This window comes from Fulmarus glacialis, unplaced genomic scaffold, assembly GCF_000690835.1.
Source record: "Fulmarus glacialis isolate BGI_N327 unplaced genomic scaffold, ASM69083v1 scaffold7948, whole genome shotgun sequence".
NCBI lineage: Eukaryota > Metazoa > Chordata > Aves > Procellariiformes > Procellariidae > Fulmarus > Fulmarus glacialis.
The window spans coordinates 9,490-26,231 of record NW_009230081.1 but is presented as its reverse complement, the minus strand read 5'-3'; the positions used below and the strand labels follow the sequence as shown (position 1 = coordinate 26,231).

At 38.7% G+C, this 16,742-nt stretch overlaps 1 protein-coding gene across 1 annotated transcript in view; it reads left to right on the top strand.

Moving 5' to 3' along the window:
• Nucleotides 1-3,569: 3,569 nt before the first annotated feature.
• KLHL7 (kelch-like family member 7) overlaps nucleotides 3,570-16,742 on the top strand; it is a 20,763-nt gene continuing 7,590 nt past the window's right edge. Inside the window, exons 1-6 of the mRNA XM_009584087.1 lie at nucleotides 3,570-3,668; nucleotides 4,607-4,700; nucleotides 5,895-6,019; nucleotides 7,853-8,028; nucleotides 11,288-11,462; nucleotides 12,914-13,056. Of these exons, the coding sequence (XP_009582382.1) occupies nucleotides 3,590-3,668; nucleotides 4,607-4,700; nucleotides 5,895-6,019; nucleotides 7,853-8,028; nucleotides 11,288-11,462; nucleotides 12,914-13,056 (792 nt within the window). The 5' untranslated portion in view covers nucleotides 3,570-3,589. The remainder of the gene's footprint in view (nucleotides 3,669-4,606; nucleotides 4,701-5,894; nucleotides 6,020-7,852; nucleotides 8,029-11,287; nucleotides 11,463-12,913; nucleotides 13,057-16,742) is intronic.

Below are 16,742 nucleotides of genomic sequence, written 5' to 3'. Positions count from 1 at the left end.
CCTGGTGAAGGTTTGCTTGGGGTTTTCCGGCTCTGGAGTTTGGGTGCGGTGCGTCCTTGGGAGGACGGTACCAGCGAGGCAAGCCGGAGTGCCTGTCTCTCCGGCAGGCCTTGGCTGGTGTGAAAGGTAACTCCCGAAACCCTGCCGTGTGCCGGCACAGGAAGTTCAGATTGTACTTGCGACGGCTTATTGCTGGTGCTGAAGGCAGAAGACACGGTGGATCGGCTTTGTTACCTAATAACATCTTGCCGATAGTAGTTCTTTCCTATAGTTAGGTCAGAAGTTAAACTGCAATTGATTGCTGAGTTTTTCCAGTTGGAGTATTCACACAGCCCTTTTCAAACAGAAACCTGAGGGGAGTAAAAAGATGTTGATGCTGAATTTTGACCAGGAACTCTTCTCTGGACAAACTGACTGTGTACCCCTGTGAACAGCATCAGTAAAGCAGAGCTGCAGTCCAGCTTTTAGTGATTTGTTCATCAGCAGTCTAGGTCCTGGCCTAGCAAGTGATATCAGAGTGTTAATTCTGCTTTTCTCCAGCACTTCAGCCCTGTTGTTCTCTCACTAACACACAGTCAGTTGTGTTGTCTGCATAAGCCATTTCATGCAATGATGCTCCTATGTATGAAAAACCAAATTGGTTTCAATGACTTCAGGTAAAGGAATTGAGACTTAAAGCCTATGATCTACTTTTTCAGTGTAGGCTTTGTTTCTGTTCTAATTGGGTAAACATATGGGTGTAGCTGAGTTATAACTCAGCTTATCACTGTTTATATTATACCTCTGTCACTGTTGACAAGGGCATGCCAGAAGCTGTTATTGCCCTCACTCAGATGTATGTACAGCCCCTAGCACGGGGAAATCATAATGCTTTACCATGTCACTACTCCAGTATGTGGCACTATGTTGTTCTGTGTAAGTACCTCATCTTTCGGTATAGTAGAGTGCCAGCTCTCATCTAGTTACGAGTTACTCTAAACAGGGAGAGAGCATCAGGATTAAGTGCTGTGAAATCTGTGTGTACTTCCCATTCAAATTTCAAAATCTGTTATGCCCGGGGAGGTGCAACTCTGAATTTTGCCTGCTATCAGAGTTTCTTGGAAACTTCTGATCTGACCTCAGATGGTGGCTTTGCATATCCCACCCAGAGCTGACCGCTCCAGAAATTCTTGCATAATTCATGACACTCATGCTTCTTTAGGAGTTGTTTGTAAGAGGAGGTTAACTATTACTGGAGGGGCAGGGGAAGGTGTAATTATGTAGGATAATTAGGAAGTCAGCAGGAGCCAGAGGAAAATGTACTAGTTCAGCTGAGTAGTTGCGCTAAAGTTTAAGAGGACTTAGGCAGCAATTTCTTCTTGTATTTTGATAAGTGAAGGACTATGCTGTGGTTATAAAATCTAAATATAATAGGAGTTAAAAATTTTCTGTGATGGAAATAACATGCATGTGGAGCACTAGCTATTTAAATGCATTAGTTTCATGCTGTAGGAAGATGGGCCAGTTGGAAAGTATAGGTAATTTTAAAGAGGCTGCTTTTTTGTGTAAGCTGGAATCTAGAGACAGCCTCCATAAGTATGGGAGTTTAGAGTAAACTATGGACATACCTGCACTTAGTGTTGGTGAGATGTTGGGAGCAAGTATGTTTAGTGCATGGAGGACGACTTGCTCATCTCCAACATGAGATGGCCCATGTCTTTGTGGGTTTTACAGAGCTATTTGACAGCATGTGCATAAATCCTTTGTTGCAACTTTGCAGCTGAGTGGAGGTCAGCCAAGAGTGATGTAATTGAGAATGAAGCTGGGACAGAATTGCAAGGTGTTGCTGAACCTGTGATTTGGAAGATGAAGCACCCTAATGCAAGCTCACGCTCGGGTGTGTCCTTTGGTTGATGTAACGCCAGTCATCTGTTGCCTCATTGAGGTGACGCAGTGACACCAGTGGGTCCTTCTAGAAAGAAGTACAGAAATCCTCAGAAGAGCATTAGTTGAAATGGAACAGTCACACCCAGAAACGTCCCAGGGAAAGAAATGAAAATGATGGTCTGTTTTGGTTGACAAATATTTCTTCCTGCAACCAGAGAGGCCTTAGAATATCTGAGGTGCTTCAAATGCCGAGCTGAGGCACTAAATGTATCTTAAAAATTCAGCATGGAGTTCAAGCAACAGTTGCAAGTCTTAGCAAAGCTTGGCCACAGGATTTTATGGTATCTTGTGCTGCTAGTTTCTGATGCTTGTTTTGAACCAGATGTGCTAGGAATTTCAGCTTTAAAGGATTTCCTCTGAAACTTTTCTTGAATGGTCTCTTTTTTTTGTTGTTTCAATCCTAAACGGTTTAAAGCTACAGATGTACAAAGGAAGTTGTATGTCACCCCCATCTAACTTCTAAATAAACCATTTATAAAAAAAAAAATTATTTATATTTTGTCCAACACGTGCTTCTGAGTGTCCTTTCCTTCAAGAAACTAAAAAATAGGCTTATTTGAAGCAGCTGCATATATGGATTATCAGCCTTGTTAGGTGTGGCCTAGATAATATTGTTTGTATGTGGAAAACATTCTCACACTGTTCTAAGCAAGTACATACTTCCCACAGTAGAAATGCTCTTTTCTGGGGTTAGTATTGGGATGGGTGAAGGTAGGTGTTTCTGAAAGTAGTTCCATGAACTTAAGGTAGTAGTTGAAAATTAATTCCTGTTTTTAGGAAGCAGTGCTGCTCAGTTTTTCTTTATTAATAAAGAGGATGTTATAATTAACTGTAGTATGGTGTGCATTTATTTTAGTGAGTATGTTCTTAGAAAGGATACCATTTGAGAATCCATTCAAATTATATGCTTTTACCCCAATCCCTTACTATCTCCTCTCATGTCTCCTGACAACTTTTATAAGTACTGTCACTTTCCTTTCTCCTTCTAGTGCATGACAGTTCACATGTAGGGGAGAAACTAACTGCTTACATACAAACAGCAAACAAATGAGAAATAATTTTTTTTTTTTTTGTCTGGAAGTTAGTTAGTTGCTCATCAGGTGTGACCAGTCAAACCCTTCCATAGAAGTGGTATTTTTGGGGATACATTTTCTTAAAAATGTTCCATTGAATGCTTTGAACTTGTTCATCACTTTCCCTCCGGTTGGGCAATATGATGGCAGTCTTCAGATATGAGGTTCCTATGAGTTTTTTTTTTTAAATCAACAGCTGAGTAGAGAACAGAGACACTGATGGATGAAAAGGGTGTAATGTAAATGCAGCCCCTGCTAGACGCTGCATAGCCTATGTTATTGGGGGCTGATATAAATGCCACAGGAAAAACTTTAATCAGAGTTCATATGTTATTCGTGACCATCCTTAAGATACTAATCCATGGGTAAACTGAACTTTGCTAGTTCTCCAGGTTACTGAACTGAACTTTGACTTTCAGAAAATCTTATTACATAATACTCTTGAGTTGTGTGAATTAAGAAAAGCAATGAACTACCATAAGCTGTTTTTAAAGAAATATTGTTGAAAGATTTTAAAAAATGCTGATCTTTGTGGTTTTTTGTGTCTGTTTTTTCCTCTGATTTAGAAAACTCTATGTGATGTCATTCTTATGGTTCAAGAAAGAAAGATCCCAGCTCACCGTGTTGTGCTTGCTTCAGCCAGTCATTTTTTTAACTTGATGTTTACTAGTAAGTCTTTTCAAAATTGATTGATTATAAGCTTCTGTGATGATATCCTGTTAGACTTGTGGCTGACAAGCTGTTTATTTTATGAAAGTGATTAATTTCAGGGATAAGTATAAGTGAAGCTCTCATCATTTTGTGTCCTTCTTCCATTCATCTCTGTTCACCCTTCCCCTCAATTTCCCTTTCTCTTTTGATCGAGTGTTACTTCATATGTAAGCTCTCTTATTAATTGGGGCCCATACACTGTGTTAGAGTTGGTCTGCCTCCTCTAACCTGAAAATTGGGAGTTTTTACTCCCATGACAGAATTTGTCTGCCCCGTTGCTTCCCACCATTAGGCACTTCCAGATATAAAATGGGCTTTCAGAAGTGTAAATATTCTTCCATTTATGCTATCTTTGCAAATTCAGTTATGTAGTATCTATCTTACTTTTGTATGCCTTACCCATGAATTGTAAAATTACTGTGCTATAAAACACACATTAAAGTCGAGCAGAAATAAAATAACTGTGCCTTCCAATGGTCAGCTTGTAACTGTTTGTGGGCAAACTTACAGTGCTGTGTCTGGATGTGGGGAGCTCGGAGCTGTCTCTGTTATCAGCTTGAATGTGGAAATAGCTTTTGACAGTGCAGCATGTGCTTCCTGTTTTTGGTAATGCTACCTTGGCAGTCTGCACTCGAGTCAACAGCATCTATGACCTTTTCTATTTAATACAATTTATCATAATTTACATAATACAAGCATGCGCACACACCAGTTATCTTGTTTGTCCCACTGCCTCCTTTCTTTCCTGACTTGCATTAGTAATCCTGGGAAAACAGCAATCAACTGTGTGCAGTTTTTAGCAGGTTCCCACTTTGTATAATCATTTAATTTTCTACTGTTTGCAAAACATAAAATAATTAGAGTGGGTTATTGATTGTCTTTTAATCTTTTTGCAGCAAATATGCTTGAATCAAAGTCCTTTGAAGTGGAGCTAAAAGATGCAGAACCTGACATTATTGAACAGCTCGTGGAGTTTGCTTATACCGCAAGGTAGGTTTGTTATTTAAAGCTGACACTTTTTCTAGGAAGCCTGCCAATTGTAAATGATAAAATCTTAAAATAATGCTTTTATGATTCATCAGTTTTGTTACCATTATAATTCTTTACTTTGTTTAGAGCTTGATGTGACTAGACCTTCTATCCTTCCCTTTTCCTTTTTATTTAATCAGTAGGAAGCCCTACAGACTAAAGAGAGTGGTAGTTGTCTCCAGAAAGCAATTCAAAGCACTTCAAGCTTTTGACTTCAGTGTTGGAGTCAAATGATATTTCCCATTGTTCTGAAATTTAGGCCCTTATTGATATCAGCAGGGTTTCTCTTCATGACCATGGTAGCTATTGCACAGAACCATTTCCAGGAGTTATACCTTCATCTCAAGACAGGCAGGGTGGATAACTGTTCTGTGAACAGCATTTCCCTCCTATCTCAGGTTGTCCATATGTTTGGGGTTTTTGTTGTTGTTGTTGTTTTGTGGTGTTTTGTTTTTTTTTTTTAACAGAGCTTGTGCAGATGACTAGGATTGTAAACACTTAAAACTTCTTAATCGGCTCTCATGACCGATGGATGGCAGGCCTTTCATCTTTGTACTAATGGGATTAACTCTCCTTAGGAAGGCTTTGTTCTTTCTTTGAGAGGAACCTTGTCAGTGGTGAGAGACAGTCAGTGTCAGCACCCCAGCCATATGGTTGCCTCCCCTGGTGCCCAAGCCCTTGTCTGTGGGCTCTGTACCTTCTCTTGAAGCACTGCCAAACTGGTTGTTCTGCTTGTGCACTCTGGCCAAATCAGCCAGAGCAGTCTTGACAATGAGTTTAGAGAGATTTTGCTGATGCCTGTTTGGGAGTAGGAGACTGTCAGAAGAAAGGTTCTGTTCATCTTCTGTTTTGTGAAACTGGCTAATCACACAAGTCAAAGCAATTGCATGGTACTGCAGAGGGCCTGTGTTAAAGGCTTGTTCTTCCGAATCCAGGACTGCTTACTCTTTGCCCTTCCTCAGTAAAGTAGAGCAAATGAAAGCAATTTGGAAAGATCGTGAAGGGAGGTTGTGCCTTCAGACTGTATGTGAAAGATTCTTGGGTGAATAGCAGGGAAATAATTTTGGCATTTATGTGAATTGGTGTAAGTTGCTTTTTTACTACAACAAAGTAGGTGATTTTAGTGATGCTAATTTTACACCTTCTGTTTTGCAGAATCTCTGTTAACAGCAATAATGTCCAGTCTTTACTAGATGCAGCAAACCAATATCAAATTGAACCTGTGAAAAAAATGTGTGTGGACTTTTTAAAAGAACAAGTCGATGCTTCCAATTGTCTTGGTAAGAGAAATGCAGACCTAAATTTACTGTTTATTTCTTAACTTTGCTGTTCCTGAAAAACAGTATTGTCTAAAAGACAGTAATATTTGGCTAAATCCAGGCATGTAAAAATAATTTTGCTCTGAATCTGAACTGTTGTCCCTTGCCGTAGACAAAACAATCTGGCAGTTGTCTTCACCAGTATCAGGGTTCACTGACTGTGCTAGGTCTCATCCCAGCTTGGCAGCACCCTGGAGCTTCTTGTTTGTTAGAGAACCTCAGCTGTCTAGTAAGGTGGAGCTTTCAGTTGTTGCTACTGTACTTGGAGACAGAATTTGGCAGAGTTGTAATTTTAACAAAACTAGCATATCCTCTAAAAGTAAGAACAGGATAAGTTTAGGTTACTTTTGGTTTTAATTGCTCTTCATTTTGACTGAAATCCATGAATGTCATCTGGGCAGGTTTGATATTAAATATGTTCTGTAGCTCTGATGTGAACTCGGTGTTACAGAAAAGGTAAACACCAAGTAAAACTAAATGATTTTTCATGCTTAAGATTTGGTGCATTTTATTTAATCAGAGATTAAAGATAAACTTGTTTATAGGGCTTCTTACTGACATTTGTCATGTAATTCTCCTAGTAACATCTCAATCATGCTGTAGATGTTTATAATATCAATAGAAATGTTTTGCAGAGTATCTGAATTATAATGATTCAATTGACACTTCAGTGCAGTACAGTTGTGGCTCTGAAACAACTGCTGGAAGAAAGACATTACCTTCTAAGGAAAATGCCACTTATGCTTGCTTTAAGACATATTCCCTCCTCTGGTTTTTGTTAACTAGAAAATTAATTATGGTCTCTAACGCTTGCATACTTTGTTGCTAATTTATAGCAAAAAAGGAGATAACGATTAAATAATTTTTTCCTCAAGGCATTGTTTACAAGTTGAAATGTATTCTGTGCAGATTCATGGGCAAGTCCATAGTTCATGTAAAAAAGTGTATTTGAAAGAAACCATGGCTTATTTTGAATCTCTTGAAATTTTGTCAAGAGGTCATACACTCGGATTTTATCTTTCTAGTTTGCTTTTTGCTACTTAGAGCAGCTCAGGCTAGTTGCAGCCCATGGGTTGGTGAGTTGCTTCTGCCCCACTTGCCATCTCCTCCATAGGAGGAGGAGGAGAACTGTAGCATGATGAGCAAAAGTTGCTGCTGAAAAACTCTGTGCTTACCTGGCTTGTAATGGGAAGGTTGGAAATAGTGCTTGTCAGTAGCAGTTGCTATTTATACCTTTTATGCCAACCTTCTGCCCTTGCAACAGCATCAACTTGACTTTTTTGTGTTGGTCTGCAGCTGACTGTGCTACCTGTATAGCAAAGTTCCAGTTCACTGTGACTCTTGAAGGAAATTGGGCTTGGTTGGTGACTGCTGCACGAGCAGGTTGGGGAGGTCACAAAACTTGGATCCAGTTTCTGAAGCTGTTCTGGTTAGACTTTGTTATTGTGATATGGCTCAGACCTGGTTAAGGTACTGTTGTCTGCTTTGTAATGGGGAAAGAAACAGTGAGGAAATAGTGCTGGAAAGATAGTTAATACAGCGAGTGCTGCAGGTCTGACTCTCCAGTTAGTTTGATAGGGATCAGAAGCTTGTGCTTATCTTAGTTTGTCTGGAGTTGCAGATGAGTTATGACAGCATGTGTTTTAAAGAAAAAGAAAAAAAGACCATGGTAATAAATATTAAACTGGGCTTACAAGTATCACTGAAATTACGGTAATTTTATTCTATTTTAATGTATTAAAGGTAATTGCAGTTCAAGTTTGGAAAGATTTTGTCTTAATTTTTCCTTCATAGGTATAAGTGTGTTAGCAGAATGCCTAGACTGTCCAGAACTGAAAGCCACTGCAGATGACTTTATCCATCAGCATTTCACTGAAGTTTACAAAACAGATGAGTTTCTTCAGCTTGATGTTAAGCGTGTGACACATCTCTTGAACCAAGATACGTTGACAGTGAGGGCAGAAGACCAGGTGAGATCCCTGTTTCATACCAGCTAAGAGCATTGAACTACACTATCTTTTTTTAATCAAGAACTAGTTTAAAGTATCTCACTTCTGATGTTCCTACAGTATATGATGCATATAGTGCTTGCTAAATTGCAGAATAAAAGGTTCATCCTAGCTTGGTCAAAACCAAGTATTAATGAAAGTCCACATTTCAAGTGTGGTGGTTATATGTGTTGTTTCAGCAAACTAGGAAGAAAGAAGTATAAAGGGAGTAAGCAAAACAGTTTCCTTTATTGAGATAGGGCTTCTGATTCCATAGTATGTGAGCTGAATTAAGTTTGATGTATGTTGTGGTTTGACCCCAGCTAGCAACTAAACACCACGCAGCCACTCGCTCACCCCCCGCCTCCAGTAGGATGGGGGAGAGAATCGGGAGGGCACAAGTAGGAAAACTCACGGATTGAGATAAAAACAGTTTCATAATGGAAATAAAACGAAGTAGAACAGTAATAATAACAATAACAGCAATAACAGAATATACAAAGCAGGTGATGCACAATGCAGCTGCTCACCACCCGCTGACCGTGTGTCCCGACCGAGAGAGGCCCCCCCCATAGTTTTTATACTGAGCATGATGAGACATGATATAGAATGCCCCATTGGCCAGCTGGGTCAACCGCCCTGGCTGTGCTCCCCCTGCTTCCCCCCAGCTTCCCCTGCACTTGACAGAGCATGGGAGGCTGAAAAGTCCCTGGTGCAAGCACCACCTAGCAACAATGAAAGCATCAATGGGTGATCAATGCTCCTCTCATACCAAACCCAAGACACAGCACCCCTCCGGCTACTGGGAAGAAAGTTAACTCTGTCCCAGCCAGAACCAGGACAATGTATTATAGCACTTGCTCCTAGATTGAGGTTCATGTGCTATCGGTGAAAGTGAACTACTTCAAAGTGGTAAGCAAACTGCACCTTAATGGCTGCATGTCTCTACCTGAGTATGGTCTCAGCCCATTTCAGAGAGGAGTTGCTTCTGATGGAAACATATGCATACACAAGTTAAGCTTGGGGAACTGAGGGACTTGGAAACAAGGTGAAGAGAACACTGAAAGCTAGATGCATTGACTGTGATGGATTGATGGAAGGCCCTCCTTATTTAGGGAGTGAACACAAACAAGTTTAGGTGGCTGAAAGGAGCCTGGAGTTTCACTCAATTAAAAGTTGTAACCTGTGGTGGAAATTACATTCACAGCTATCCCATTTGGAAAGCTTGGTTCAGCTTATAGCACAGCCCTGAATGCTTGTTTGCCAGCATTTTCTTCCTACTGCAGGAAAATAGGAAGAGTATAGGTGTGTCTGCACTGCAGCCCAAAGAGGTGATTGCAAGATGGTTATAGCTGCTGGGTACTTCTTGTAGCTTCTCAGCCAAATCCATTGAAGCCATACTGAAATCTTGCCTTTCTAGCTATGCTGTTCTGGTGCTTGAACTAGGTAATTTAAGTTTGGGTATGTCATCATGAGTTGACTCATAACTTTGAAGTGCAACAGAGGGATCTCATAGTCAAGATGGTATGTGTATCCACTTAGATAGAAATGGATGTTTTCCTGACTCTGAAGTTTAGCTTTCATAGAATTAATGCATTTTCTTCAATGTACCTCTTGCAGTAAAAAGCTTCAATGAAAATAAGAATTACGAAGGGTGGGGGATGATATCAGGTGACTAGAGTATGATAGTTGGCTAGTTATAAGTACAAATGAGTTATGTCACAGTTCAACATTCTTGCTATGTGCTGGGAAAAGTTGAGGTCACAGGGCAACATTCTCAAAGCTGGAAGTGTGTTTAGCTTGCAGCCAAAATTACACTTTGGAATTTACATTCTTGAAGTTACGTTGGCAAGGTAGGATGGCACACTTTAACTTGGCAGCAGTGGTAGAAATCTTGTGTTGGCAGCATGGCATCATTAAAATTCCTTTAGGAAAGTGGCAGTGTGCAGTATGAAATAGCAGAAGTTTGCCAGTGATACTAAAGGAATCTTATTTCTCAGGAGTACTGCTAGGAAGTTGACATTATACTCTAACTTTTGTGTTGGTGCAAAGCATATTTACATTTAGAAAAAAAAGGAAGGTAGCTTTAATTACTAGCTGTGCTATTTTTTCCTGTGTGCAAGTAATGTTTCTGTTGATGAAGGGATATGATGTTCCTGTCCCAGTCATTCTGTTGAATTTCCTTAGCTGATGAAATTGAGCCTTAAATACTTTCTTATTTCTTTACTCTCCCTTGCTCTCTGGTCATTTTGCAGGATTGTAGCTGAGATGGTTTAGCAGTCCTTCTGAATAACTCTAATTCTACCGTTAAATGTCTTTCCACATTATATCTCTGTCACTCACTGCTGATCACTGTGATCAGTTTCAGCTACAGGAGTAGGTATTGACTGTGCTATCACTTGTAACGAAGCTAGTGCTGACTCTGAAGTGGCAGCATAGTAGATAAGCTTCCTATGTCTGAGAGCAGCACTGAGGTATCTTAGTACATAGGTAATACTGGATTTTCATTTCACTGCTTCCAGACCCAGTGGACAATCACAAATAGAGCAGATTTCTTGGTTACCTTCCCTGTTCTGTCTTCCCTGCCCCCTAAGAAAACCCATTATCTTTTCCTGTAAAGAGGAGACAGAGAGGAGGCTCTCTGAATGGTAAATTTACGGCAGTCTGCAGCTAAATCTTTAATTTAAATGGTCCCCTAAGACACAACAATAGCAATGTATTTGGATCCCCAACAACTATGATTTGGTAACAGAAGCAGTTTTTCAGCTCAGGAGACTATATCGAGTGGAAGCTATATCAGTATTTCTGGTGAAGTATTACCGGTGTTTGTGACATGGAACTCGAAGCATATTAGTCTTAACCTGGTACAGGGGTTACCCCCGTTAATGTGAATTGCAGATTCATGCTTCCCATTTGCAGGAAAAGAAAAAAAAAAAAAGGCTAAATAGCAGAAGTAGTGGGTTTTTTCTTTTTAAAGTTTGTAGATGGGTTTTATTCTGTGGTTGTGCATTTATTTTACTTCATGTCTGAGCATTTTCTTTTTTGGTGTTTGGTTATTTTGTTGTGGGTTTTGGGGGTTGGTTTTTTTTTTGGAAGATGGTGATGGATCCCCACATACTAAACTGTTCGTATAAGTTAACCTCCAACAGGCAGAAGAATCAATTTGGAGCATTAAGCTTTCATTATTTGTCTTACTGTGTGGTGATGTACCTTATCCTTCTCTTTCCTTCTCTTGTTTAAGGTTTATGATGCAGCAGTGAGATGGCTGAAGTATGATGAGCCAAATCGCCAGCCGTACATGGTTGATATTCTTGCTAAAGTCCGATTTCCTCTTATATCAAAGAACTTCTTAAGTAAAACAGTTCAGGCTGAACCACTTATTCAGGATAACCCAGAATGCCTTAAAATGGTGATCAGTAAGTTGACCTCTAGCTGAAATCTTTAATGTTCTGTATAATTTTAAAAATGCTGTGGAATTTTTGAAAATTGTTTGCTTTAAAATGCTCTGATAATTTTCACATTAAATTCATCTGACTGTGTTCCCTCTAGGATGCTGCACTTAGTTGAAGTTGGATTAGCAGATTATCACGTAAATAAAACCCAGTTTATGTAACAGAGTGTGACTTTCATTTCTTTCCTCTTAGCAAATGACATGAACTCCATGATGAGTAATGGAAAGGAGATTTTGTCAATGAGTCATTAGGGTAGTTGGAAGTGTTAGTGTGCCTTTGGGATAGGCTAGTAACTTTAATATTGTTCATGTTTATATGTGCTTTAATAAAAAATACTTTATGTCAAAATTTTGAACATTACAAAACTTCCCTAAGCAAATGAGAATGTTAAGCATATGTTGTGCTATTTTCATCTCTAATATATACTGACCACTGAGCCTACAGACAGTTTCATTCTCAAGGTGCAGATAAGATAGGGAACAAGCTTCACTTTTGTTTTTAGACACTGTTTGTGAAATTTTATCATGTAAGAAAGAAAAGCCTAGATGCTGATAAATATTCTGGAAGGAAATTTTTTTGTTTCGGTAGTGGTTAACTAGTGGGCTTCATTTTAGTGTAGATCTAAAAAATGGTATGCAACTGTTTTCCTTCAGTCAATGAACAAGATTCAAATTAATCTCTATGTTGGTAAGTATTTGCTGACCATCGACATCTCAGTCATACTTCTTGTGTGACATGGAGTTGGGTGCATTGTTTAAGAAATAAGGATTTTTGTTTGCCTGGTTTTAGTGGCTGGTAATGTCACTAATATTTTTGCGTTCTTTGGAATGTTTCTTAGGAGAATGCTTATTTTCTTATACCAATTTTAACTAATATTTTGCATTGTCAAGCTAAGAACAAAAGTGAGAGGTTTTCTTGAGGTACAATATGCTGGAGATGCCTGCCTTATTAATCAGAAATTGGAGGGTGAGGAGACAGGCATCGTTGATACCTCACTGCATTCAAGTCCCTTCCTCTGATGTTAGTATTGTCCTCTTTAGGCTCCCAGTTCTGCTCTTCCTTTTCTTTGGGTTTGCTTCCTTTTGCCTGTTTCAATGCAACAAACTTAGTTGCTTGTTAATATTGGCTAAATGAGCTGATAGATAAATTGGTGTATATAACATGAGTCCATAGCCATGTCTGGTTTTCACATGGAGCAGGCAAGTTGAAATAGGGTGCAAATCTGGATGTATGCTCCCATCCTCATGTGCTGCTGTGCATTCTTCCCTTTTAAATCAAAGCTGTATAGGTGTAACATAGAAACTTGTTTTCCCTCTTTTCCCTCCCTTCTCTCTCCCCACCATCCTTGCCTCTGAAACGTCCCTTTCCATGTATGAGCTACACTGGATCTGCAACAGTTGTTGTCTTCCTTCCAGGTGGGATGCGATACCATCTACTTTCCCCAGAAGACAGAGAAGAGTTAGTGGAAGGTACACGACCAAGAAGAAAAAAACATGATTATCGCATTGCTTTGTTTGGAGGCTCACAGCCCCAGTCCTGCAGATATTTTAATCCAAAGGTAATCGTTACCTCAGAATGCATTAAGATTCACTGTTTGTAATCTTATGTGTTTTATTTGCTGATGATATTAACTAAGACATAATGATCTACAAAACAGTATTAGGAAGGATGTATTCCCTGCCTCTTGGGTATACAGTTGGAGGAGTATGGTTAATTAGGTATTTTCAAATCCATGTACCTAGATGTAATACTTCATTTTCAATAGAATGATTATGTGTTTGTTTATTGGCAGTATTAGATATGGAGTTCTGATAAATCCGTCTGAGTTGAGAATTGATTGGTATGTGCATCCCACAGCTGGAAATAAATAAAAGGTCCCCAAAACATCAAGCAGTTGATTAGGAATATATGAAAGTATGTATGCATGTGCATGCATGTATGTGTTCAGAGAATAACTTAAAGCAATTTCTTTTTAGCACAAGTTAAATTATTGGCTTGTATGTTAGTGTAGAACCCAGTTTTAGAGTGCAAGGTGGTTTTTCAGTGCATTTATAATAAATATGTAACCACTTCTAAATCCCAATGGTTCACAATTTTGTTTGTTCTTAAGAGTATATAAGGAGAAGAATTGGGAGCCAAGTATTACGTAAGTGGAAAAGAGTGAGTTTCTACAACAAAAAACTTAGAGATGGCCAATTTAGAGCAAGCAAGCTTTGCCTGAAATTTGTTTCCATGTTTCCTGAATAAAATCAAGCCACAGGAATGGTGTATATTTCAGCTATGCAGACTAGATGGTCTAGAAACCTCAGCTGCATGCAGAAGGATTATCCATACTCTGTTTTGCCAGGCAAGCAAATGCAGTAATACAAAAAAAAGTTGCTACGTAAACATCAGGGCTCTCTGAGTTACAAGATCACATACATGTAATATTTTGTTGCAGAAATTCTGGTTGTTCTAACTCGGCATATTAAATGCTTGTTATAATTTCAAATAATTTCGTGTGCTATCTGTGTGAACTTTATAGTCAGTGTGAGCCCTGTCAAATCTAATTCAGAATGAATGAGCCCTTGGGATGTGTTTTGAACTCATCATTCACATTCCCTTATGTAAGATAAAATTGAAGCCACCTTCTTTGAGCACCACTCAACTCTGGGGGAAAAAAACCTACCAGTTTTGCTGACTTAGTTTGAGAGACATTTAATATGTATTTTTATTGGGAATTCCAAATTCCTAAATAACGACCACCTTTTTCCTTCATACACACACTCAGTAAGATAAGCAGTACTTCAACTGGGGGTGAGGAGATGAGGGAAACAGAGCAGATAATTCTTTCCTTTCCAAGGTTTGAGTTGGGGAAGCCTTTGATCAGGGCATTCATCAAACAGTTACTTGGTTTTGGCATTTTAACAAGTTGTAATTCACCCAGTATGCTTTGACCTTTCTTTTATTAGAAGGAAATCAGATCAAAGTTTCTTTCTCCAGTTACTTATATCGGAACAAAGCTAATTTTAGGCAGGATGGAAACTAGCTTTGAGAGTTACTGTCCCAGTCATTAATTGGCAATGGTATTATCAGCATAGCATGCATGTGGTCTCTTTACCAACCGAACTGATAGGTTAAATTCCGTAAGTGCCTAATGTGAATGGTGTCAGAACTCAAAAGATGGAGGTTGTTGCTTCATCCCTCTTTATAAACTAATATAAACACCACCCCCCCAGTTGTCACAATGTATTTTCTGAAAACCTGATCTTGTTTGAAAAATAATCATCTCAGTGCATGCTGAGTGCGAGTGACAGGCAAGGACTTACAACTAAAAGGAAAATTAGTTAGGTAGTATGTAGTTAGGTGATCTTCAGTCAGACCTAAATATAATATTAGAAAGAAATCTGTTTTGTGGACAAAAAGTCATATCTATATAAGTCTACATAAAGCATAGGATAAAATAGCTTATTTTTTTCATACACTATTTGTCCAAGCATAACACCAAAAAAGAATTGAGTTTGGAAGAAATTTTGCAGAACTGCCTCTTGATCAAGCTTTATGGCCTTGCATGTGGATTAATGGGTGGGGAAAGGGGGGGCAGGGAAGGAAAAGGAAAGAAGTGGGTAATTGGAGATCTTGATTCTAACAAGCATGTCTTCCTTGAATGTTTTCCTAGTGCATATATGCTTTCTTGGGTATTCTTAGCTAGCCTGTCATGTCTTGTTTGAATAGCTTTTACTTACTCCATTTCCAACTCTAAGCTATTTAAAGGTCCTTTTCTGGATGTTTTGCTTGAGTATCTGAGTTTGATCTTTAATTAACTGTGATAGTAGCTTCTGAAACGCAACAAACCAAGGATCCAGAACCCCTATTGAATTAGCATCATGTGCATGCAAAGTAAGTGTGGGATGTAAGGCTCCAATGCTGCAAAGACTGTATCACGTTTAACTCCCTTTAATTAGTCTCATCAAAAGATGATGGGAGTGTCACAGAGCAGAGAATTAAGGTTGTGTATGTACTTCTGCAAGGTTAGGACCTTGGGAAAGAACTGAAATTTTGTTTGTTGTCTGTTGAACTGGTTGAATAGTGACCTAGTCCTTCACTCTTGATTTTAATTAAATTCAGTAATTTAATTAAATTCTTATATGTCAGCTAAAGAAACAGTTCAAAACAAAGGTTTTGTTTTTCCTGAAAATATTTTCTCAGTTGTAAGTGATACAAATTTCAGTAATTCTAACACTATAAAACTAGTGCAAAAAAATTTAATTTTCACTGATTGCTTTGCACGCAAAATTAGTCTCTAATGTTGATCTTCATTTCCTTGTTGTCAAAAAGGGTTCTTTAAATAAGAATGGATTTGGTACTGTGTGATATTTGTTGAGACTGTTAGCAGTCTTACTTTAAGTCTGTATTTGTTGTCTCTTGCACTGTAACTGATATTTCTATTGATGCATGTACTTCATCAAGAGAGCAAAATGATGCAACAGGACAGATGCAGATGGGCATAAAACTTGTGGAGCAATCTGGCACCATTTTGAGTAGAGATGTTTGTTTTCAGACTACTACTAGAAATCCTAGATGTCCTATTAACGGTGGTGGGAAGCATTTTCTTGTTGAATTTTCCACAGAATATTTTTAAAAAGCTGCTTTTTTTTTTTGCCCAAGTTGGGAATAAAATACTTTGTTTTATGAATTCTTGATAAAAATTTATACATGACTTTATGGGATTTTGAGGCAGCAATGTGTTTATTCTTTTGAAATTGTTGTCTCTAGTGACCAGAAATGGCTGGAAGTTTTAACTTTTTAACAGTGCAAAATCCAGCAATGGCAAGTAACAAGTAACAGATGCCTGGCAACGCTATTTCTTGATGATTAAGGGAACCAGCATATCTTTTATGAGGAGATAGAGCTGTAGTCAATAAGCAGTTAGTGGGGAGATTTTTCGTGTTAGGCATGTCTGCTGTTTTCCCTGACAAACTTGGAAGAGGAGGTATCAACTGAAAATGAGGGAAAAGTCTTAAACAAAAGGAGGTACTTTTTCACATGGCCTATAATTACATGTGCCATTCTTGTCACAGGGTCTTGTGGCTGCTAGGAATACAGATAGTTTTAATAAGTGATTAAATAAATTCATGAAAGAGGAAAAAAGCTGTTCAAAAACTACTAAATCAAAGGTACAGCTTCTTCCTCTGGTGTCCTGCATCACAATTTGTTGAAAAAAAAGATCAGCAGGGGAAGTGTCACCATATATCTAACTTGGTT